Source organism: Trachemys scripta, chromosome 10 (genome assembly GCF_013100865.1).
Source record: "Trachemys scripta elegans isolate TJP31775 chromosome 10, CAS_Tse_1.0, whole genome shotgun sequence".
In the NCBI taxonomy this organism is placed as follows: Eukaryota; Metazoa; Chordata; order Testudines; family Emydidae; genus Trachemys; species Trachemys scripta.
This window is the reverse complement of record NC_048307.1, coordinates 70,914,837-70,939,553: the sequence shown is the minus strand read 5'-3', so window position 1 is coordinate 70,939,553 and position 24,717 is coordinate 70,914,837. Positions and strand designations below refer to the sequence as shown.

Genomic DNA, 24,717 nt, shown 5'->3' with positions numbered 1-24,717 from the left:
GCGATCGGCCGAACCTGCCGCGTCAGCAGGTAAATAAACTGGCCCGGCCCGCTAGGATGCTTACCCTGGCGAGCCGCGTGCCGAACGTTGCCGACCCCGCTCTAGCGAGTTAAAAAAGAGATATGACTCCAAATTAATTTCTTTTTCCAAACACTCCCCATTTTAGTTCTAGGAAGCCTCTTGGGTCAATGACAATCCATAATAAACCAATTCATTTGAGGAAATAAGAAACTCAAGGTTTAAGCAATCTACTTTACAAAGGGAGCCATGGTAAAAGGGCGGCTTGGCTTAACCAGACATTAAGCATTATTATACCAAGCTAGTCACATTAAAAACTTGATGTACTGGATAACACAGTATCAATCTTGTGGAATCAAACTTCTCATGATCCCCTGGATTAAAAAAAAAACNTCCCCATTGGCCCGGGGCGGCGAACCGCAGGGAGGTGGGGGCTGCAAATGGCCGAACCTGCCGTGTCAGCAGGTAAATAAACTGGCCCGGCCCGCTAGGATGCTTACCCTGGCGAGCCGCGTGCCGAACGTTGCCGACCCCGAACTAGGTGGACAGTTGCACCCTCATACGGTAGTGTTCCTGACATGCTGAAGTATTTTATGTTCGCCAGCATGTGTGTTGCAAGCATGCTACACCCAGCTGCTCTCTGGTACACTCATGCACATTACTTCTTTAGAAGTAGTGAAGTATCTGACCAGCAGCATAACTGAGCTTGAGGTAACCAGGATTCCTCTACCCTCTGGAGAGCTTCTCTTCTGAAGCCAGTGCTGGAAGGCACACAAACTTCCAGTATATTTGCTGTAGCTCCTTAAAAGCTGGAGAGGGGGGGTCTGACACTCAGTTTAAAACATTACATTGAACTTGGCCTTTCTCACAGGTTGCACCTGGGAATTTGGAGCCATGGTTAACTACATCAAGAAGACCTTTCCTCAGACCCAGCTGGTTGTGGTGGGCTTCAGCCTGGGTGGAAACATTGTGTGCAAGTACCTAGGAGAAACCCAGGCCAACCAAGAGAGAGTGCTGTGCTGCGTCAGTGTTTGCCAAGGGTACAGCGCGCTAAGGTAAGTCCACACAAGTTCCTGTGAAGTATAGTGCTGGCAGCTGGGATACAAGCTGCTCCCTGCCCTGCCAGCATGCATCACTCTGACCTCTACGGGTGATACACTCTGGACTCACTAAATGCTGTCTTTACCTTCTGTAAAGAGAGACTTGATCTCCCCTCTTTCCAGTCTCTCCTGGAGTGACCCAGTAGCCAGACGGCTTGGGCTGTATGGTTGTTAAGGAGACTCCAGGTTCACAAGCAAGAACATTTCTGACTAGCCTGACCAGTACGAGCAGCAAGTATCTTGGGATTCATAATGGTCCCTTCTGGCTTTAATCTGTGATTTAGTCAGACTGGCAAAACAAGATGTGGTCTTCCAAATGGAAGCTTTAAGAGCTCCACCTGGTGTTAATAGTAATGTACTACAAGCCCAAGTTTAGACTGAGAGTGGGTGATGGTGAATGGCAGCACAAAGTTATGAGCTAAAATGGTATCTCCGTGACCATTCAGTGTTTGTCTCATAACTGGGAAGGAAGCACTGGGGAAGAGTCAGTTCTGCTAGTCAGAGCTACTCCACTGGAGAGAACACTAAAATCACGTTTGCTTAGTGATTCTTGGCCCCACAAACACTGCCAGAACATACATAGATGTCTCTATGCATCCGAAGAAGTGAGGTTTTTACTCACGAAAGCTTATGCCCAAATAAATCTGTTAGTCTTTAAGGTGCCACCAGACTCCTTGTTGTTTTTGTAGAACCTACCTCACTGTGCCAGTTACCACGGGCTTCTAGTACAGAACTCCTCTAGTAATGCAGTGCTCCCCGGAAGCTGATCAGATTTCTATTGCCACACAGTAAGATTAAAAATTACTGACGCTGTCTCCATCTCAGAGGGAGGAGGATAAGCAACAGTGGTCTTGCTGCTGCAAAAACGACTGTTCCCTACACTAAAGGATCAGCATAGCAAAGATAACTTCAGCCTGGCCAAGGAACCTAGATACTTTGGGTTCACTACAAATACCTGAAACTAAGGGATTTGATGGCTGAATTCTAAACACTAGAGAGCACTTTTAGATGCTTTGACTGCATGCATGATAATACTGGTTTTGGTTAGAAAATAGTCACCTTAATATTCAACCAAGTCTAGGGAAGAATGCACATGCAGTTAAACTCCTGTTTTTAACCTTGGGCTGCAGAAGCTTTGTAACAGTATTAAAACATTGCCCAACGCTGGAATACAGCAATTTAAACAAATGACCAATTCGTATCCTCTGAGACTTCAGGTCATACCTGGTTTGAGTCCTAAGGCAGTGAACGTTTACCCGCTTCCTAGTCCGAAAGGATTTCAGTGCTAGGGAGATGTCTGGAGTGTTGTGTGGGTTCGAGACCGGAAGATCAGTGCTCTCTTGGTCTACTGTGGCTGCAGCAGCATAGCTGTGGAGGCTGGCTGTATACAGGGCTTGCAAGTGCTGTATTGGGCTCTAGTCCTTCCTTTTTTTTTTTTGTCTGTTAAATGTTTTGTATGCTAAATTTCCTTACTTGTAGCCAAAACTTCCGCTCAGAGTAGCTCTTTTCCCTGTGTGCTGGTGTTAGTAATATCCCCTGAAGCTTTGGCAGATTGGCAGTCTAGGACAGAACCTGTTAGCATGATATTGGACTCCGACTCGTCTCAGTGCGAAGGAAAATCTGTTTCCTTGAGTGCCCCCTGCAGTGAGGAAAACTAGCTGTTTGTTGAGCCCGTGACTCCCTCTGCTGGCCGAGCTTGTTATAGCAAATCTCCATTTACAGAACTTGTGCCGTGCGTTGCTGTTCTTTTGGCAAGAGGGCTTTTGAAATAAGTCTCCCTACCTAACCTCCCTTGCTGTTTTTAAATGCTCATTAGCCAAATAGCTGGTTGAAAGAGGGCTATTAAGAAAGCTCCCTTAGAAGGAAGGTAGGGTGGGTGTTTGTATGGGACACCTGTCCATGTAGACCATTTCAGCGTGTGGGATGGGAGGGTGCAAAGCTCCTCCAGACTTAACTGCTAAGCATTACTCTCCCCCAGACCTGACCTAGTTGGCCTCTTACATCAAGACTGTATGTAAGCCCTGAGTACACATGGTATGGATGGCTGGTCAGTCTAGATCAGGGGTGGCAAACTACTGCCCGGGGGCTGCATCCGTCCCGTCAGACGTTTTACTCCGTCTCTAGAGCTTCTGCCAGGGAGCAGGGTCCAGGGCTTGCCCCGCTCCGGTGCTCCAGCCAGGGAGTGGGTGTGGGGGCTTGCTCTGCACGTGATCTGGCTCCTGGAAGCAGCGGCATGTCCCCTCTCTGGCTCCTACGCGTAGGGGCAGCCAGGGGACTTTGCATGCTGCCCCCGCCCCAAGCGCCACCCCCACAGCTCCCATTGGCTGGGAACCAAAGCCAATGGGAGCTACAGGGGTGCACCGGCAGATGGGGCAGCACGCAGAGCCACCTGGCCGTGCCTCCACGTAAGAGATGGAGTGGGGACATGCCGCTGCTTCCAGGAGCTGCTTAAGGTAAGCGCCGCCCAGAGTCTGCACCCCTGACCGCCTCCCCTGCCCCAGCCCTGATCCCCCGCCTGCCCTCCGAACCTCTCAATCCCAGCCTGAGGCACCCTCCTGCACCCCCAACCCCTTATTCCCACCCCAGAGCCCGAACCCCCAACCAGAGCCCTCACACACACACCCCTGCACCCCAGCCCGAGCCCTCACCCCCTCCTGCATCCCAACCCCCAGTTTTGTGAGCATTCATGGCCCTCCATATAATTTCCATACCCAGATGTGGCCCTCGAGCCAAAAAGTTTGCCCATCCCTGGTCTAGATGGAGATCCCTTTCCTTTGTCGTACCATCTCTAAGACAAATTCTAAGGCAGTTGGTGGTTGATAGTAGAGAGCGACTGAGGTAAGACAAGGTAAAGGAGATTTTGGATCAGTTGGGAAAGCCATTCAGATGTTAGATACTGCAGGGCAGGCTCTCCAAAGTACTGTCAGTGAGAAGAGGCTGCAGAGAGGAAAATAGATAAAGGCCTTATTTTCTTCAGTTAATTTACATGGGGGAATTCAACCCCTAAGGCTAAAAGATGACATGCTTTTTTTATGAAATCTCTGGTATCTGTGTAGGCTTGGTTCTGCTGTTGCCTTTGCTCTCGACAACGTGGCCTTGCTTCTCGACCATGTGGAATGTGACATTCAGTATGAGCTGCAGGCTGTGGCATAGGTTCCCATGCCCATGAAACCTGCACAGATCATTAAATACAGGAAATGGTTTCATTTTGCACTCTGCTCAGGCTCTTTATAGCATAAGGCCTGCTGTCCAAAGCAGCAGCTATGGAAAAGTGTGATAGCTCGAACAATTAACCTGGATTTAAATGACATTAAAGATTCAGTTGCCTGCAAAGAGCTTTCCAATGAAATGTAGTCTTTTTTTCCACAAGTATATGGCAGATATATCCTTGCTAGACATGGAGATAAGGAAGTCTTGAGGCTAGATCCCATTCTCGCATCCCTGGTGTGTATTGTGCCATGAACAAATGTAGCTTATTCATTAACTCACGCTCTGCTAGGGATCTTATAGCCTTTGGCTTGAACCTGGGAAGTCCTGATAAATCCCTCTGATCTATTAGTTCCCATGGTATTAATGATTAAACTTCTGAAGTAGTCTCTCACCCCGTTCTTGGATTGCTCAGTAAATAAGAGGGACTGTATATTTCTTCATTACCCTGCAACAGGGTTCACAGTTATAGAAATAACCTGCTCATGACCTTTGCATAGCAAAGGGAAACATTTGGTTCTGGAAGAGCTGACGTAATTTGGCTGATGTTAATAATTCTGTGAGACTGGTAATCTGTTAATTTAGTAAGCTGTGAAATGGAGTGCTGACCGGTCAGGACAATTACAGAGACACCAGTTCAGAATGTAGCCGTTTCAGGTACTTCATTTATCCCTGTGTCCTCCAACCATTTTTTGTGGGTTTTGGAGGTGGACTTCCTGTTTTAAACACTTCACAACCTTGTTGCAGTGCAGAAGAGCTGCACAAACAAGGAAAACTGACCTACAGAGGAAACAGCCAAACTTGACAGTGCATAAAGTACTGTGAAATGCAGTACCTAACAAAATAGTGAAACACAGTCGATTTCTTCCCTGCATACTCTTCATATGTCATGGTTGTTACAAGGTAGGCAGATAGGCTAAATGCCAAGTATGACTTAAGTTGAGTGTCCCTTTAAACCTCTTCCCATCAATGTCTAAAGCTGCCCTGAGATGCAGGACACTTCAGTGATGGTATAGTGGTGACTACCTGATGCCTAATGAGACTGTGTAGACATCTTTTCTGACGTTTACCAGATTTTTCCATCGGAGATTAAGCCATTGGTGGGAAAGCCTGCAGCCTGTTTACATAACACCTTGTTATAGTGGCCTGGAGACTGGTTTATTGCTCTATTCCAACTAGGTACACAGTTGTTACCTGCTTTGATTTGTTGACTTGTGCTTGTGTTCAGGGCACAGGAAACCTTCATGCAGTGGGATCAGTGTCGGAGGTTTTATAACTTCCTCATGGCAGACAACATGAAGAAAATCATCCTCTCTCACAGGTACAGTAGTAGGGCATCTGCTCTGAATACTTACGTGGGTCAGCTAGCTTCAGCTGCAATAGCAGCGCTGAATTAATGTGCAGTTCCATAGGGGAATCACCCAAAGGGTAAAATTTAAATTAGAGGGAATCCATACCTAGAAATCTGTGAATAAGTTTCAGCTTCCGAGAATGGAGGATTTTAGTGAACAAAAGGGGGAGGGAAGCTTGCCCCAGCATATCATTCATTCTTTATGTCTGCTTGTCAGAGGCTCCCATATGGTTTGCGTGGGGGTCCTTTTCATACAGCCTGAGCCTAGCTGCTTATTTCTGCCTTCCAAGGAAGTTCATTGACTGAGTAAATGCAAGATGAGAAGTCCAGTGTTGGTCTGTATTTGCCAGCAGTCTTCCTTCCCTGCTATATACCTTGGCAGCCAGACATCAGCAGTATATTTTGCATGTGTTTCCCTTTCAGCCAGAGACCTTCTTATGCTCAAGGAGGTGAGGGAGCGCCTCTCTGTTGTGCTCTGCCACATATTTGAGCAGAGAGGTAGGATTGCTCTTGGTATCAGCTGAGGATTCATGGCATAGGGGTGTTGCTCTATCAAACACAATAGCCTGAGTTACAAAAGCTAAAAATGCACAGCTAGAAGGAATACTCCCATGTATTGCTGATACCAGTGCTCTCCTTACTCCTATGCCTTGACTGTGGGTGAGCAATAGGTCAGATGGAATGACTAACTCTTATTGGTCACCCACTCAAATTCATGCTCATTTCCCCCCTTGCCCGCTACCACAGCCAAAACTTTGGATACTGATTGGGGCATGTTGCCTTCGTATATAGGTATCTCCTTGGCTTACTTAAGATGTCCAGAGACACTTGGGAGGTGGGAGAAAATTAAAATAGCTAACTTATTCATGCCCATTCCAATTGGCAGAGTTGAAATCTTGTAAATGAAATTGTCATGTTCCTTGCAGTGTGGAGAATCTTTCTGGAGGGAAGGAAACTCTTATCTGTGTGTACAGTGTGTGGGGATCCACATCATTCACTCCAGATGGCCAAATATTTTGACAACTTGACAAAACTCAAAATATATGAAGGGCTGTAATCTCCCCATTAAACGGATACTCCGCATCGTAACCAGGAGAAACCTGTTGCAGGCTTAAAGGAGGTTTTGTTGAGTTATCAAAATATTTTGCTTCCATAATGGATCTCTTATGCTCTAGGGCAGGTCCCCAAAACAAACTCCATCTCCACCCTACAGCTGCCTCTTAAAGGGGATAGAAATCTTGCAAGCCTCCTGCTATCCACAGTTTGCAGTCTTTTTGTTCTGCGATCTGTATGTTTCCTACTTGTCAGGGTAGAGTTTTGCTCTTGTGAAATAACACGTCCTCTCTTGGGTGTAATCTCTGACTAGGACAATGTCCTCAGTGAATAGCTTTCTGTTAAGGTAATGTCCCAAGTCACTTTCTCCGTATGAACTAACATTGTCTCCACACTGGTGAGGCAATAGTACCAGATGGGGAAGGAGATGCTACACCCATGATCTCTAGCACTGTTACCAGAGCCACCCATGTCTTTGGTCAGAAGCCAAAGGACTCTGCCTTTAACTGAAAAAGCCTTTGCTCCAAACACCCCCAGTCCCTGGATATGCTTTGAAAAGTCCTCTTTTTACACGTCTCTCAAATGCAGTTCTTCAGTGTAGCAGAAAAGCATCTTTGTCCCGGAGAAGGCTGTTAAGTTCTCAACTTACCTCCCTGTGCAGTCAGGCCAAAACTAATAAGCCAGGCTCATTCATAAGTAAATCCTCATGGATGGGGGATATAGTCCTCATTTGCTTGTATCAGCAATGGCAGATGCAAGCTTCTCTGGGTTGTCTGAGCAGGACAGGGCCAAGCTGCTGTTGTGTGATTACTGTATTTTCGGCTGCTGTGTGTTTCAGGCAAGTCCTGTTTGGAGATAGCGTTAAGCAGCCCCAAACCCTGGTTGACTCAGACCTGAGCAGACTCTACACGGCAACATCCCTCATGCAGATCGATGACACCATCATGAGGTATGACGGGCATCCTCTGTAGCCCATCTTTTCAAATTCTCACTGATGTTGTCCTATTACTTACTTGCTGTTAGGTGGGTAGAAAGCTCCTGAAATTTGCGACATCAGCAACTTTGTCAAAATGTCGACTAACCCCCCCAATCTTTGCCAACTTCTGATCCAACTTTTGACAAAGTCTCTGCTACTTTCTTTTGTAAGAATCAAGCATCCAAAGCTGCAGTCAGGGTCCTATTTTTCTGGGTACATTACAAACCCCCGGGAAGACAGTCCCTGCCTAAAAGTCTAGAAGGAAACTGGGGGGCCTGGGACATAAACTGGTTGGGGAGGTGGTAGGCCCAACCAACTTATGTTTAACCCTTGCCTTACCTTCGATTGAGTATTTAAAACACACATCCACCTCCTACCTTTAACACCTGCCTGTTCTCATTTTAGCAAACCTTATGGTTTGCTTATTTTAAACCTCGCTGCATTAATAGAGGTGACTTCAGCTCTTGGGTTTTATTGTTTAATATTAAACACCAGCCTTTTCTTGCCTCTCAAGTTTAACCCTTGCTTTTTAAGTATTCTAGCACTAATTCAGTCTGTTTTCCAATGGCCTCGTATTCTCCTTCTCCAGAGTCTTCCCCTAAGACCAGGCACTGGCATCCACCCCAAACTCTATAGTCACAAAATAACCACCCAAAGCTGACAGGTGGTAAAGCCAGCAGAGCTGCTAAGGGACTGAAAGTGTTTCCGTCTGCTGCTCCTGGGAGACCTGGGCTTTATAAGCTGCTCCCCAGGGAAGGGGATTCCTGCCCTATGTGCCCAGTAGGAAGTGAAATCACAGAGGTCCTGCTACCATGTAGTCTTTCTGGAATGCGGCAGGGAAGGAGCAGGTCTGCCTGGTTGGGGCCCGCAGCTTAGCTGTGGCTTTTATGAAGTGGGAAGGAGGGTAGTGGGACTGGATTGGACTCCAGCAGAAAAATTAGTATTTACTTTCTTCAAAAGGCTTATAACTGCCGTGAGTTTCAGCTCCTGGGATGGGCCCTTCAGCAGCTGCATTTTCAGGGTTCATAAGTAGCTGAAGATGAGATCCAGCAAGGCATTTTGAGTATGCCTCCCAAAAGGGGGTTGTTAATGTAACCAACCTTAATTATGCCTCCAGTCCTCTCTCTGTCAAGATTGCTGATAACAAGGAAGGATGTTTTTAAAGACCCCCCAGGTGTGGCTAGGCTTCCTCATCCATGTCCTGCTCAACAGACACAAGTTAATAGTGTTTAATTTGCCATCTGTCCTGCCTCCGGCTTGCTACTGTGCCACACTTGCTCTGCTCCCTCGATGCTTTGGGGAACTGCACGCTAAGCTGGCAGGTTCTGTGCTGCCTCCCCCCGTTGGTCATGTTCTTGTGAAGAACTCGTTGGCAGAAGAACACAGCATTTCATCTGTTGTGCTGTGTTGACATTGGGATTTTACACTGAGATGGGCATGAACAGATGGTTTCTATTAAACCACTGGAAGGAGCAGGGCCGGCTCCAGGCACCAGCTTGTCAAGCAGGTGCTTGGGGTGGCCGCTCCGGAGAGGGGTGGCACGTCCAGGTCTTCGGCGGCAATTCAGCGGACGGTCCCTCACTCCGCCTCGGAGTGAAGGACCTCCCGCCCAATTGTCGCCCGCAGATGGTGATCGTGGCTTTTTTTATTTTTGGCTGCTTGGGGCGGCCAAAACCTTGGAGCTGGCCCTGGAAAGGAGGTCACCGGCAGAAGCCATAAGCTGCCCAATGTGAAGTGGACTAGATCAAAAATGGCAGTTGGTCAATACTGAGAGTAAGTGTTCTTGCCTTACCGTTCTTTGTTTTGTTTTTTTTTCTCAGGAAGTTCCATGGCTACAGTTCCCTGAAAGAATATTATGAAAAGGAGAGTTGTCTGCATTACTTACCAAGGGTAAGCTACCACGGTGGAGGTGGTGGTTATGCTTTCATTTTGCTCTTGGGAATGAAGAGGAATGTTCATTGGTTTCTGCATCACTGGTACCTAGATGTCATATCTCATTGCTCCACCAGGTGTACAGTGTGTCAGGGCTGGGAGTTCTAAGGAACCTAATGAGAGTTAAGCACCAAAATCCCATTGACATTCAGTGACTTAAGTGCCCAACTCCTTTAAGCTTCTTTGAGAATCCTAGCCCTGATTTTCATCTGGGACTTGAGTGACGCTCCCCTCAAACCAAAGGCTGGCTTGGAAACCAAGAGGCATCTGTTTTACCCCAAATTCAGTTCTCCTAGGTTATATTACATGAAGCCAAATTGTGAGCCCCTCAGCATTGAATTCTGTATTGGTGGTAGCAACATGGCGTTCTGAGCACAAAGCCAAACCTAGAGTTAAGCCCTTTTAAAGATGTCAAGTTAGTATCACTCTGACCTATGCAATTCCAGAAACATTTAAAATGCTTTGGAAAGAGGCTCAGACACTGCCTCTCCGGTCAGGTGATCAGACATTGCAGAGACCCAGGGCTGCGGAGGCCAACCTGGGAAATGTACTAGTTACCCCCTTAAGACCCGCTGGATCAAAAGATAAAGGTGAATAGGCTACCAAAGCTCAGTAAAGCATTAGGGCTTTAAATATCCAAAAGTAAGTCTCTCCTGTTGCACTGAATGTGTGGAGTAAGAGACTGAATCCTCTCAGCTAGTCCTTGGCAACTACTCAATTACTCCAGCGTCAGGCACTGAGTGAGGTTCTTTCAGTAGCCTTATACAAAGAGCACGTTGTAGTCCAACCTCTGTCCCCCAGGCAGGGTGATAGTTATCAGGAAAGGGTGTCAAGAAGGCGCTCAGTTGGGCAATATTTTTTTTTTTTTATGATGGCAGAATCCCATGACGATCATGGCTGACATCTGATCCTCTGACGTCAGCCTCTAATCAAAAACCATGCTTGGGCTGCATGCCACTCTGGCCTGCTTAAGCATCTCTCATCAACGACAGCAGGGAGCTTAGGGAAATGACATTCTTCACATCTTGCGCCCAAACCAACAAGCACAACTGACGTTTTACTATTATTCCGTCTCTGCCGGTTTGTGATTGACCCGTCTCAGGTTTCAGCAGTGCATTCCCCTTGAGTGCTGCATGTCCCCTTTGGAAGCCGGAGACAAACGTACATTTGATGACCATCTGCCTAGCAGTGATAGCTTAGATTCTCCCTTCCAAAAGCAGAATGCAAATGCTCTCAAGTATTGGCCACACCATATGCATCCCGAGTACCAGTCATAAAGAAACTATCCAGTGTCGCTGTCTGGAACTGCCCTGTTGGTAAGGTATTACTGGTGATTGCCCTGTCATACCCAGCATGCCCTTCAGGCAGTTCAGCTGAACCATAACAAATGCTGCAGAGCAGCCCAGCAGTGACAGTCCACCCAGCATGGTTTCGATTGTGTGTGTTGTCACGTTCCTGATTGTTGCGGCAGGTGTAGGTCCATCACAAGATGTGGCACTCAGTGGTGGATTCATAGGCGGGTTGTGAGTAGATGCCTTTTGTTAAGAGAATTGAGTTCAAACCAGGAATCTGTAACACTGGTTCTCCATTTCTTTCCTTTTCCTTCTTTCATGGTGCAGATCCATGTTCCCCTCATGCTGGTTAATGCTGCTGATGACCCTCTGGTACATGACAGTCTGTTATCGATCCCAAGAGCTCTGTCAGGTGAGTCGAATGCACTGCCAAAATTGACTATTGCTTTTGGATTCCCCCTTCATCACATTGTGAATGACCATGTATAGCAAGGTCTGGCTGCAGACTACCATAATCTAGTGGACGTGTACAGTGTAATCTGAACTGCTTTTTAAACCACCATTCACTGAGGAGGTTCCAAATTTTATTTTGGTAGAACCCAACTAAACACTGTTCATCTGGCTGTGTAGCCCAAGGGAACGATCAGATTGTTTCCTCGAGAAATGCGCGTTCTTGCTACCTCACTGGTGTTAATGTCGGGAAGCAAAATTGGAAATGGTTTCTATTTAGATTAAATAGTCTCTGCTCTGCAGTGAACTGCTTCCTCACGTCTTGGCTCCCGACACAGAATCAGTAAAGCAACAGGGCAAACCCCAAAAGGCTTTGCTAATAGTTACTATAATGGTGTCCAACTGTTAAAATTAACCGTCACCTGCGGCAGCCAGTGTAGTATAGTGAAAGTGAGTTATTGTCGTGCTTTGTGGCTGTGCGATCTTCCTCCACCTGTTGCTGGGGTCCCAATGAGACTGGGAGTGAGAGATCCCAAGAGATCTACCTGCTGTTCCTTGGCCATGAAGAAGGCAAATGACCCTTCAGAGCCTTGGAATGAAAAAGAAAGAGCTGGTTCATGTCTCACCGCTGAACAGAGCACATGCCCCATAGGAGAACAGCAGGGCTTCTTGTTCCAGCACCAAACGCTATAAGGAGAAAACCTAGTCATAAGTGGTGCCCTGAATGAATTATGCCATAAAGCAGCGGCCGGCTAAAGTGCAGCCAGAGTTCTGTAGTGTGGCCTGTAGCCCTTTTCATATGGAATTGTGCAGCCCGTGGAGTCTTTAAGTACCAGCCTGCACCATGCCTGAGTCAAAATGGAGCACTGCAGGCTGGAACTGCTGGGCTTTATGGGCTGCACATCAGTGCCAGCCTACAGTGCTTTATCTCCGCTGAAGCAGTTTGCTGGTGTTGAGAGCAGTGCAGGCTGGTACTTGTCTCCATGAGCTTCCCAGCTATATGAAATGGGAGGGCTTCTGTAATATGTTCAATTAATTCAAATCCCTTGTGGCCCTTGTCAACAAAAAGCTGGCATTCCTCTGCTGTGAAGCAAGAGTGCGTGGTTGCAAAGCCTTTGCTACCCAGATGGAGCACAGACACACCGTAGCACATCACGGTGGGTACCATTGTTTAGGATGATGCAGAGCTCTGCTGTTTAGCTTCTGCAGTTGGCTTCTGAAATCTCATGCTCTTTCTCTTTTCACCTTGCAGAAAAACGGGAGAACGTCATGTTTGTGCTACCACTACATGGAGGTCACCTGGGCTTTTTTGAGGGGGCTGTACTCTTTCCTGAACCCCTCACTTGGATGGATAAGCTTGTGGTGCAGTACACCAATGCCATCTGCCAGTGGGAGAGGAATAAGTCTCAGTGCTCAGATACAGAGCAAGCAGCGTCTGGCCAGGAGTAACTGCCCCAAAGACTCTCTCCAATTTGCTTCACTATATTTCCCTCTTCTGGAACTCTGAATTCCCTCACCTGCTGTTTCAGGTTTCATCCTCTTTGTGACATCCTGGGACTGGGGGTTGGCCACAATGTTTTCTTCTGAAATGGAGCTACAACAGAGGGCAATAACTGGTTTTGAGCATATTTGTGTCTCCTTATGGGTTTGCAGTGCACTGCTGCATTTGAAGAACTGGCTTGCTGCTTTGAGTTGCTGGTTAGGGCTTGCTGCAGGATTCTCATACTAATGTGATGGCCTACTTAGAAAGTAGAAGTCCCAGTGCTGCTGACCATCCAGTTATTCTTCCACTGGCCAAGACTCTTCACGGAGTTACAGAACTTGTTTAGCTGTGGATGAGTTGTGCTGGGAGTTCAATTCCCTTGTCTGGTCATATCTCTCCTAACACTGGGAGAACCCTGTATCAATCCATAGAAACCAGCAGTTCAGTCTGTAAGCCACTGGGATGTGGCTTGCAGAAAGAGTGAAACCTTGGAGTGACAAGTAGAGTTTCAGCCTTGCACCATCTGACAAGGGCCTCTTGCGTTTTCTGGCAGTGCCCATACCAGGATTCAGCTGGGTTAGAAAACACTGAGCAACTTGTCAGAGCGTCAGCTGTCTCAAGGGTGGTGGTGCATTCTGCTGCTCCCGCATTTTTTTTCCGCTGGGCCTCTGTGTATAGATGAGTTTCACGTTGGTCATTCTGTTGGATTTCCTGCTATGTAAACGCTCTCACATCAAGACAAAACAGATAGCCTTCTTGTGATACTTGCCTTTTTTTAACGTAAAGAGTTTTATTTTGTCACTGTATTTTTGTGTTTTAACCCAGGCCTTTTTGAAACGGGTTCTGGTAAATGCATTGGAACCACTGATTATCAGTCTATGGGGTATATCCAATTTGTGTGAGAGTATTTCACAGAGAATGAATACACCCTTTCTTAAGGAGTGTCTGGAGGGATGGGGACGGACGGACATGTCAATATTGATTCTTGCTTCTTCTCTCCCCTTCTTGTACGTGCCAGGGTAGAATGTTCCAAAATCTCTCCCCTGAACTTTCAAAGCAATGAACGGTTTTGTTTTTCAGCCACATGACTTGCCTTGGAGTTGACGGGAACTGGATGTCTCTACCCCTGCGTAGCTTAAATGTTTATCTCTGTATGACTAACTGCCTCCACAGTTATTAGGATCTGGTAAGGTTGTCTATGTCCAGCTGGGCATTAGAGCCGTTCTGGCTCGTTAAGTCTTTTCCCCACCCAGGATATCCAAGATCAGCTTCAGTTAATGCACAAGGTGAAGTGTGGCAATTTGAAAGTCACTTGCATACCTCTCTCATCTAGGGGCTGATACTGTACTGTTGCCCAGAGGCTCTTTTAAGATAAACACCCTAGAAGAAAAGCTCCCCCATGACAATCAAGGACCTTAATATAAAAATAGAAACAGTCTGTCGAGACAGTGGAACTTTGTGGTCAAACTTTGCTTTACTTTCAGTTCTGTCAATATCATCATCTCATTACTCTGTCCTTGTAACGCCTTTCATCATCCATTTACTTCATCTCTGTTCCTGTCACACTTCCCACACCAATTAGCACTTTATTGCTTTAGCCCTGGTTTTGCATTCTAGGCACTTTAGTTGAAGCTTAAGGGTAAAACACCCTGTTGAATCTCAGTCCTGTAACACTAGTGGAATAAGCTTCCTGGGCCACATGATCTCTGAACTTCAGTAGATTGGAGAGATTTTTGTTTAATAAAGCAATAATTAACTACTGTAGCAAAGGTGCATTATCATATCAGGAAACAAACTCCTTCGGTTTGCCTTAGGCCAGTTGCCTTGGCCTGTTTTAACAAACTGTGGTAACCTGTGCAGTGTCTTGTTTAGAGAGAGAATTCAGGTTCTGCTGTTATAGAAGTAGAAGAAATGACCAAGCAAAGCCTTGGCAAGATTTGGCCATGCTTGTGGCTGGCTTAAAGGACGTTTCAGCGCATCAGTTAGCAAGGGCATCCTTGGTTGGTGTTTGTGTCTGTCTTCGTGCTCATCCTCTTGTCCATATCTCATCCACAGATCACCAGAATAATCATACAGGGCATTCCGACTTTGGCTCTGTTCTCGCTGAAGTGGCGGTTAGTATAAATAATTCATAGGACATAACTTAGAAAATCTCCCACTCTTTTAGAAGTTGAATGTAAGCCGCTCTTATTGATACACATTGGTATAGATACATGATATAAATGTGTGGGGATGTGGCTCTTTATCTACAGAGGGTTTGAACTTCAGAAGTGCTTAAACTCTATAGCCAGCTCTGCAATTGCTGTTCGTAAGTCACCGGCTATCCAAGAGACCAGACCGCTCTTCCCACAGTAAGGAGTTCCCTCTACAGATCATTCATTCCTCCAAACCCAGCTTAGCTGCAAGTAGGAGTCATCGTCACTCCCAGGGGAACAGAAGTTGTCCTTAGCACCCATCAAACTGTTAAGGCTTCAACGAGCAGGCAAAACCCAGGTGACATGTTGATGTATTTGAAGCAAGAAATGTTTTTGCTGTTTCCCAAATAGTTGCTTTTTAAACAAAAAGAACCTCAATTGTTTTCTCTAATAAAATAATTATTAACTCTCCCCCTTTCCAGTGTAGCTGAGCCCTGGGTTTTCCGCCGTGCTAAACTAAGCCCAGTTTTGTAACTTTTCCAACTGTTCTGTAAATGAGTTGCGTGGCCCTTGTTTGCAGGGTGTCAGTTCTCTAAAAGGAAGTGCTGAAGGCGTCCTTCCCCGGTGGTGGCTTGTAACCGTTTTCGAACAGAAATCAAGGGGATCGTTGCTTTGCAGAGGCTTGTTTTGGGTGTTCAATGTCTTTGGCAGCTCTTAGCTGCTGAACTCAGGGATTCCATTACCATACACCGAAGTGTTGTAGAACCTGCCTGAAGGGGAGCTCTGTCTCCTTGGATTCAGTGAGGGAGGCTTCGACTTGGAAAGGCTTTTAGTAAGGTGATGGCATTTTGGTCTCCTGGTTCCTAGGGCGTGAGGAAGAATGGTGTTGTCTTCATCTCTTCAAACACAGGGATATCGTCTAGTGTAACTAACTGATCTTATTGGGGCAGGTGACCGGTCAGTCAGTGACTTCTGTTCTTGCTGAGTACTAAACATAACTCCTCCCCCAATGAGAAGAGCACCTGGGGGAATTCCCAAACTGGTGGGAGTTGCTGCTTGTCCAGTCAAACTGGGCAGACAGGCAGAGATTTTGCTGTTGGAGAAACCCAAAGGAAGCAGATTTCACTGGGAAAATTCCAGTTCTTTCTTTCACCGTTGTTGGCAGCTGAACTCTGCCACCCCCTCTTCCTTTGTGAGCTCATCCTACCTGCAGCGATCCCAAAAGAGGGACACCACGTTTCTGTAGAAAGTAAAGCCCCTCCCAGGGTTAGACTGGATGGTACTGTGGAAGACTTAAGGCAACTGTTCATGATCAGCATCCATTCCTCTTCAGAGATAGCACCAGGCAAGAACTTTTCCCTGTACTGCTGCCTATAGAGATTTCCATAGCACTTACTTTCCCACTGCTTCTCTATCTGCCCATATGCAGTCTGAGACTTCAGGAGCACTTAGCACCCCAGACATTCTGGAGCAATCACTTGGGGGGGGGGGGGGAGGTGGACCTAAGTCTTGGCACTCTTGCCACAAGAGTTCTTGCACTTTCAGGTGAGCTGTCTATATTTTGTAAAGTACTTGAAGTAGTTGTGCTTGTGTCTGGAGTATGATAAAGGAGGTGTGGAAGTTAGCTAGTCTAGTTTTGGGAGAAAGGGAAGGAGTTGCTTAAGGCTTTTACCATGGGCTTTAAGGGTCTCCTTTGAGTTTTGAGACTTAAGTTCATCCCAACAAGATTTTTGTAGCTAGAAATGTTAAATTAAAAACTCCCTCACCAGTGTGACTTGCTATGGCTTTGAATGCATGGGTCAGGGACCAGTGGTGTAAAATCTTAAGAGCTTCCCAGTCTGACTGGAAGCCATATCTTGCAGATCATTTCTTCTGCCTTTCTTCTAGTTAAAAATCTGCTGCACTACATAATTCTGTATTGAGACTTCTGGAGAGGGGACTTCTGTATTGAACCCTATAACTGGAGGAGACAGTGCACACTGCCATAAGAGGGTCTGCCATTGTACATCGATCCTAATTTGCTGTCCCCCATTCTCTGTGCTAGCAGTGGTAGTGTGATATGGGCATATGCGTGCCAGGGACCATATTGAGATCATCCTCATAATAGCATATGACCTAGGTCAGGTTTGAGCTCTTACCTTTAGAGGTGAAAGTCATGTGTTCATTCCAGGCCTATAGAGACTTTTTCTCTTCCACAACAAGCGCCTTCCAAAACGACCACACTAGCCATAGCAAGCATCCAAAGTGTAAGCCTCTGAAATAGCCTGATAATGCAAATGGAACAGTGCAGCTCTTCTCTTTAGATCTGCTGTGAGAGATGGGAGCTAACAAGTGGATTTTCTGTATTGATGGTTTCAGATTGAGGAATGGAGGTAGAATGGAATAAAATTCACTAGGGCTCAGTTAACTAGCACTTAGTACCATAAATTTATGCACCCCGTCATTGGATATCATCGGCACTTAGAAACAAACCACCAGAAAGGGTCTCTCCTAGTCAGGTTGCAACCAATTATCTCTGAACGCTTAGACTGGTCCAGTCTTTCTTCCACTGCTACCAGGGTGTCTGCAGAGATTTGAACTTTGCAGGTGAGCAGGTGGGACCTGCTCTGAGACTAGAGCATGATGAACTTTACATCAGACCTCCCAGAATCTTTACTAGCCAGTTTCTAACATTCTCCTTTTGAAGCACTTGACAGGGTTTCCAGATGAGTCTGATCCTGTTGCAGTTGCACTGTGAAGGTACCTGAAACTCTCTGCAGTCTCCTCCTCGGCACTTCTTGACACTGATTCTTGTTTATCGAGAAGTATTTGTTTTGGATTGTGAGCATTAAGTTAAACCATAGAGTACTGATGTCTCTCAGAACTTGACTTTAGCCAGCTACTTTTTCTTCATCCATCCTAGTTCTGTCAAGCTTCGTAGAGGACAACCCTTCAGACACCTAGTGCCTTGCCCTTCATTCCTTCCCACTTCCTTCTCAACATAGCTGCAGTTCTGCTGCTTGTCACTCTTTGTTCTCATGCAGAAAGCAAACACCTGACTTCCCTTCTTTGGAGTCAAAGCTAAAACCAGCCTGGCTACGGGGGAAATGTCGCTGGACGACAGGTGTGTACTGAGCTAGGGAAGGACCTTGGGTTTGGGCAGCCTAAAACTAGCTATAGTTTATGTTTTAAGGCTTAAGTTATAACTAAATAAGCAGTAGGTTATTTTACAACTGACTTCTCCTGCCTATAGAAGTAGGGGCCGACTCACAGCTATTGACTAAAACATAAACATGTTTCCTTTCTAAAATCCAGAAGATCCCACGTTCTAATGAGCTAGCTCCCTCAGTCCACTAGCTTGTTGGCCCGGTAGAGTACAGCAGGAGATGGGCTGTCTCCTTATCCGATACATCAGGAGTGGCATTTGGGGGGTTTATTGCCAAATGTAGTGACACTGATCACTGGAGAGCAATGCAAGGAACCTCCTGGAAATGTTATGCCTATCTAGGGTTTATTGGTGGTTGTAAAACTCCTTTACAAGAAGCTTAGAAAGGGACCCAGCCTTGTGTTAGTGGGTGGTGTATGGACAGCTGTGACACTAGCCAATCAGAAGGCTGTATGTGTACATTGCTTCTGTCTTGAGTCAGACACCACGTGTCCTTCCATTGGCAGCTCTGGGTGTTTGGGTGGCGTGCAGTAGCCATAGTGACTCAGAATAGCAATGTTTACTGCAGGGGGTCCAAATTCTAGGCAGAAAGCAAATTGCTCTTGGTATGAGTACTCTGTTTTTTACAAGGCTATTCAGAACAGAGGTTAGGGTACACCAAACAGCCTACAAAGGGGTGCCTTGTAGTGATGCTGGGATCCAGGCCCCCTCTTCTGCAAGACATGCTCCCACTGCTGTGTCCACTCTGTCTCCATCTGGACTTGTTTTCTTCTTACTCTGCTGCTTTTGGCTGATGGGGCTGAGGCGTGGTGGCACCAGAGCTGAGATCAAATTATCAGTTAATCATCTGGGTTGGGTTGGAACTGTTGTGTTATCAAGAACTGTACTGTAGTTCATTCGAACACTTGTATCCTTTTTAAAATTTGTTTGCTGGTTAAATCCAAGGGCACAATCGCTGTATTAAAGGGCAGCATTTACCGCACTGGGGCTGTAAGAGGAGACAACCTTTTCCAAACAGATCTAATGTCTCCTTCAAGAAGAGTCCCACTCTGCTTCCTCTGAGCGTAGGCTTGTTTTCCCTTCTCACTGCTAACTTCAAGCAGCCTGGTTAGTTCTAACCCTCTTGGGGAGCATCCAGGTCTCTGAGTCCCATAGTTGGCTGTATAAGTAGGGGCATATACAGCTATTGCTTTTATGTGACTGGCAAGCTTTTGCAGTGGTTGTCTTGTCATGCAGAGAACATAGCTACGATCAGAGGAGGCAGCACATCATATCAGAGTGATCAGTAGAAGCACGTTTTACCAGAGTGCTAAAACTGGTGGCAGCTGCCAACTGGGAGTCCTAAGAAATATGGCTGATGGGCCAGATTTAGTTCAAAAATGACTATTCGGTCCAAGTGACGTTCTCCCAAAACAGCTGTTCAGCGATTTGTCTCTAGCCCCAGGTGTTGGTTCACTACAAACCTGTGTTTCTCTTCATTAAGAAAGCACAATTTTTCAAGAAAAGCCCTATCCCTTTCTCCCAGGTGTCCCCAAGCAGAAGGGGGTATTCCCTTCAGGAAGCCAGATCTGTACCTGTGCACTCTGATTTCTGCCAATGCAGCTGCCTTAGTGGAGTGGGTTGAGTGTCACTTTCTTGATGTCTTTGAACTCTCGCTGTTCAACCAAAATTAAAAAAAAAAAAAAAAAAAATGATGGGAAATTCTGCTTCTGATTGGATTCTCTGGAATCATCACTTCCACATTCCTGATCCTTTTAACTTTAAATGCTGCCCGGAAAAGGTTGCGTTCGTATACTGAGACCTGCCCCCAGCTGCCAGGTTCTGAGTCAGATTCTCGGGAGCTGCCAGCTCCTGGGGAGAAGATTTGCAACTAGCAATGCAATTTTTCTATATCTGCTGACGTTTACCTTTTAAAAAAGTTATACAATGTGTCCTTGATTATTTTTTCTTGTGTGTTAATTTTTTTTGGTCTTTATTCTGTGTGATGTTAATTGAGGTCATTGCAAAACAATGTAATTTTGTTATCTTTGATTCAATTGAATTTCTTTACTTAAAAAATAAAATAAAGGACTCTCTGAGTTCAGGTCTTTGTGTGGTAGCTGCGTATGTAAAAGTTGCTCTTTATTAATGGGTTCATCTCCCCTGAATTGGTTTTCCTTTGTGTTGGGAGACCCAGCAGCAATAATGTCCGCCCATGAAATGGTGTAAAGTTAAGGGCTTTTCTGAAAGGGGTTGCATCTTGCTCAAGATGATAGCCATAGCCTAAGGGCTCTTTGGAAATCCACCATTAAATAATGAGATGTGGAGAGTGGAGCCAAGTGCTTTGGAGTAGGGCAGAATCCTGTCTCTTCTTAATGTGAATGTTAAAATCTGTGAGCTGGAACACTTCAGACAGTCTTCAAGATAAGTATCAGATCCACAGATGCCTCGATTCTGTTCTTAAAATATTACTTTCCTTCCTCTCCCCGCACCTCTCAGGAGGTCTCTGGTGTTCATGGAAATTCTAAATTTCTTTACAAAACTCTGAATTCCAGACTGATCCGTACTCTAGGGTACCACCCTTCTTACCTTGCCATACGGAAATGACTATATTGGAGCAGACCAGCAGTCTGCCTAATCAGATATCCGGTTTCTAACAGCAGCCAGTGGTAGAATTCCAACAATGGCTGGTTTCATTAAGTAGCTGGGGGGGAGGGCAGTTTGTTACGACACGTTCCTGTTGGTTTGTTGGCTTATGCCCTGATTCGAGCCTCTGATCATTTTTGCTGCCCATCTCCGTACCTTCTTTTCCTGCTGAATTTTGCGATGAAGTGACCAGAACAAAATACAGAATTGCAGAGGGAGATAATGATTTCATGCACTGCCACTGCTTTGGGGGGAAGTACCTTGTCCTGGGAAGTTGTCATGTGGGATTTCATTAGCAACTGATGCATGAAGTGAGTGGTGCATTTGGGAACTCTGGCCATGGGGAAGGTGGTATCTATCACACCATGTTCCTCTCAAACTGCAAAGCTAGTCCAGAGCAAAGGGCTTGGCTCAGGTCTGAAGAAGCTGCAGTACAGAGAAAGTTCCTGCTGCGAGGTGGCAGTGCTCTGACATCCTGCCACATGAAAGGGATTGCAGGCAGACAAACTCAGGTAGGTCAATAGTCCTGCCTACTGAACGGCCCTGGGCCGCTGTCTCTCTACAGCCAAGCAGCCCTGCTGAGGGTTAGAACCCCTCATTCAAAAGCCGCTACTTGCACCCTCATCCCTATCAGTCTGTTGGAGCGCACCCTGATTCTACTCCTTATGCTGTGTAGTCCCCTTCTCCTTCCCCTAGTGTGTCAGATGCTCCTCAGAAGAGCACTGCTACCCAGCTTAGATCTGCCTCCACTGGGGCAGCTGAGGTACAGATGTGGCACCAGCCCACCTGCCCTCTTATTCTGCTTGAAATTATTCCAGGCAGTAGATAAGGCCATTGGTACCTCGCCCACCCACAGAGAAGCTATCTGCCTAATATCAAAGATTCCAGTTTCTCACACATGACTGACTCCTGGATTAGGCTGTGCCCAACTTGGAGTCAGGGCAAGTACCCTCCACATTGGCAACTGAACACTGGCCCAGGCACCCTCGTCCCAATCGGTCTTCTGGAGCTTAGCATTGGCAGTACTTTAGCACACTCTTCTGGCTATATGGTCCTGCTTCTCCTTTGCCAGTCTGCAGACTCAGCCACTGGGCATTCCCAGTGGTCCCTGCCTCTGATACAGTACAATGCCCCTCTCTCTCACTGCACAGTCTCTTCCCAGTGGTCCCTGCCTCTGATACAGTACAATGCCCCTCTCTCTCACTGCACAGTCTCTTCCCACTGGCCACTGCCATGATTTGCATAACCTGGCCTAAGCTGCCTTCAGCCACTTGATATCCTGCCCTTGGGCATGTTGCCCTTGTCCCACCTACCAGGGACATACATGCACTACTCATCTGTCGTGTGCAACCTGACCAGCCCACACCTACATCTATGCAGGACATAGCACTGGAGTGGGGGCTTGAAGGGCAGTATAGACTAGTGCAGGGGTAGGTAACCTATGGCACGCGTGTCGAAGGCAGCACGCGAGCTGATTTTCAGTGGCACTCACACTGCCCGGGTCCTGGCCGCCAGTCCGGGGGGGCTCTGCATTTTAACTTAATTTTAAATGAAGCTTCTTAAACATTTTAAAACCCTTATTTACTTTACATACAACAATAGTTTAGTTATATATTCTAGACTTATAGAAAGAGACCTTCTAAAAACGTTAACATGTATGACTGGCATGCGAAACCTTAAATCAGAGTGAATAAATGAAGACTCGGCACACCACTTCTGAAAGGTTGCCGACCCCTGGACTAGTGTCTCCTTGGAAAGCTTAGAATTCATAGGGCCTGGCTTTCCAGAAGTATTCTCAGCTCCCTCTGCACCATGAAAAGCTATGCCTAAAACATTAAATAATCCTGTGTTAATCCCCACATGCTCCATAAGGGGAAATTCTGTGTGCTCTATCGGCCAAAGCTGACCTGTCTGGAAGGAACAACACATCTTAAGCTGTGGCTGGGAGTGTTCTGCTGCTGGATGCTGCAGTCCTGCCCTGGTAGTATATCACGTGTCTGTTCTCCTTGGTGTGTCAAGTTCTGGTTAATGTATGTATCTTGCTGGGTCAGCTTTTGCCCAGTTTATTCTGTATCCCCTTTCCGTGTTCTCCTGCCTGCTCCTTCCCCCCCACTCGGAGGACGGCTGGGAGTTTCTTTGTGGAGAGAAGACGGTTTGGAAAGAGTAGGCAGGAGCGGTGAATAAGTCCCTACATGGCTGCTGCCTTCTACGCCATCCAAAAATGTGAATGTTGGCACATCAACCCCTTTCCTTCAGCTTGGAACCACGCTAGCTCCTCTCAGACCAGACGGCGGGGCTGCTGGCTCTTAAATCAGCCTGTCTGAAAGTGGCGAAGAGAGAGCGAGAAGGCAGAGGTGTCTTAACTTGTTAGGTGCTGGAAATAAATCGTCTCCTAATCGCTACTGTAGCCTGAATGTTTGGGAAACGACACCTCTGAAGAGTTAACCACCTGTTGACTGAGCCTAGTGTATAGCAAAGCACTGCCAAAACCAGCCCGAGCCCCCTTCATTTGTTGGCACAAAATGCCTTCCTGTGTTTCCTTCACTCAGACCAAGGTGGCTAGTTGATCCTGTTTCCTTTCCCCTGCAATAGGCTGCTGGCTGTGCAGCAGGTCTCCAAAGTGTCTTGCGGGGCGTGTAAGTGACAGGTGGGGTGGGGAAGTGCCCTCATTGCCTGCCTCTTGACTAGGCTTTAGATGCCCCTTGTACAATGAATTGTATTGGGCCAGAAGAGGGGTGTTGTGACCTCTATCGAGTGAGAACCTCTCAACTCTCCAACAAAATTGCTCTCGCTGACCGTGTCTGCTACAGCTCAAATCCTTTCCTGCTTTGGGCAGAGTTCCTCTGAGAGCAATGCATTGACCAGTCTGATTCCGGTGCCAGTTCTTTCTCTGCCGAGGCACTGGCTTAATCCCAGCCCCCATCGGATTGTTTCCCTTTGCTGCGCTGAGGCTTCCGAAGTAATCTAGTCATTCAGCTGAAAGGAGATGTGAACAGCCTTAGTCAACTTCCCAAATGCTGCAGGGCGAGAGGCCTTGAAATGGGGGCGGCATCCTAGCTAAGAGCCAAAGGACCTGCTACCTTCAGGCTGTTGAATCCGCTGCCGATGGGCACGTTATGAGCTCTGTACCTGCTTTGTGGGGAAGCCCCTCCCCGCCCCCTGCAAGGGGCCCATGTTGCAGTATCACTGGCTTGTGCTCTGCCACAGGTTGCTGACTGTATGACCATGTGGCACAATATCCTTGAGATTGCTGCAGATACTAATCCCCACAATGAACTGGTTGATGCAAATTGAAAGGGGAGTAGTGGCATCTCACCTGCCTGCTCCTGGCCGCCCCAGCAGAGTTTTGGGTTGTACTAAACCCTAGCAGGAGTGATCCTGTAATGCAAACTGGGTCTCGGTAAAATAACACAGAACCAAGTCATTGACCATTGCCCCATCACCCCCTGATCCTGCGGCAGGGCTGGAGCTTGCATGCACTGATGTGCAGGGAGAACGGGTGCTGTTGCTGGGGAAGGCTGATGTAGCCCCAGCTCTCGCTATTCAGACAGGCCCCATCCTCCCTGCAGCTTCAGAGCAGACATCCTGTTTGGTTTGAGTCTGAGCCAGTGCCCTGATGAATGCACCCCTTGTCGGCATCCTCCATCTCCAACCATTTCAGATGGGCCTCTGCTATTTTACTTTGCAAATTAAGGGTACTGGTGTGTAGCTGGAGAGCTGAGAATTGGTGGGGGGGGGGAAAGGAGAGAGGGATGGGGCTACAGCCGCAGCTTAACTGGTCGAGGGTGACTATGAAGTCTTGGGACAGAGGGAAATTAGTTTTTCTCCAAGCCACGAGTCTCTCTGGGCTCCTCTTGTGCCTGTTGCCTGGAGGCCAATGCAGTCAAAGGGCCCATGATTAAGACTCTTAGTAGTCTGCTGTCCTCCCGGAGTGAGCTCATTTAATGTGA

At 46.9% G+C, this 24,717-nt stretch overlaps 1 protein-coding gene across 3 annotated transcripts in view; it reads left to right on the top strand.

The window, feature by feature from the left end:
* ABHD2 (abhydrolase domain containing 2, acylglycerol lipase) overlaps nt 1-20,225 on the top strand; it is a 69,433-nt gene extending 49,208 nt beyond the window's left edge. For all 3 annotated transcript variants that reach the window (XM_034782909.1, XM_034782910.1, XM_034782911.1), the window contains 6 exons: nt 890-1,073; nt 5,554-5,646; nt 7,568-7,678; nt 9,526-9,595; nt 11,257-11,341; nt 12,632-20,225. In XM_034782909.1, the coding sequence (XP_034638800.1) occupies nt 890-1,073; nt 5,554-5,646; nt 7,568-7,678; nt 9,526-9,595; nt 11,257-11,341; nt 12,632-12,828 (740 nt within the window). In that variant the 3' untranslated portion in view covers nt 12,829-20,225. The remainder of the gene's footprint in view (nt 1-889; nt 1,074-5,553; nt 5,647-7,567; nt 7,679-9,525; nt 9,596-11,256; nt 11,342-12,631) is intronic.
* Nucleotides 20,226-24,717: the final 4,492 nt, after the last annotated feature.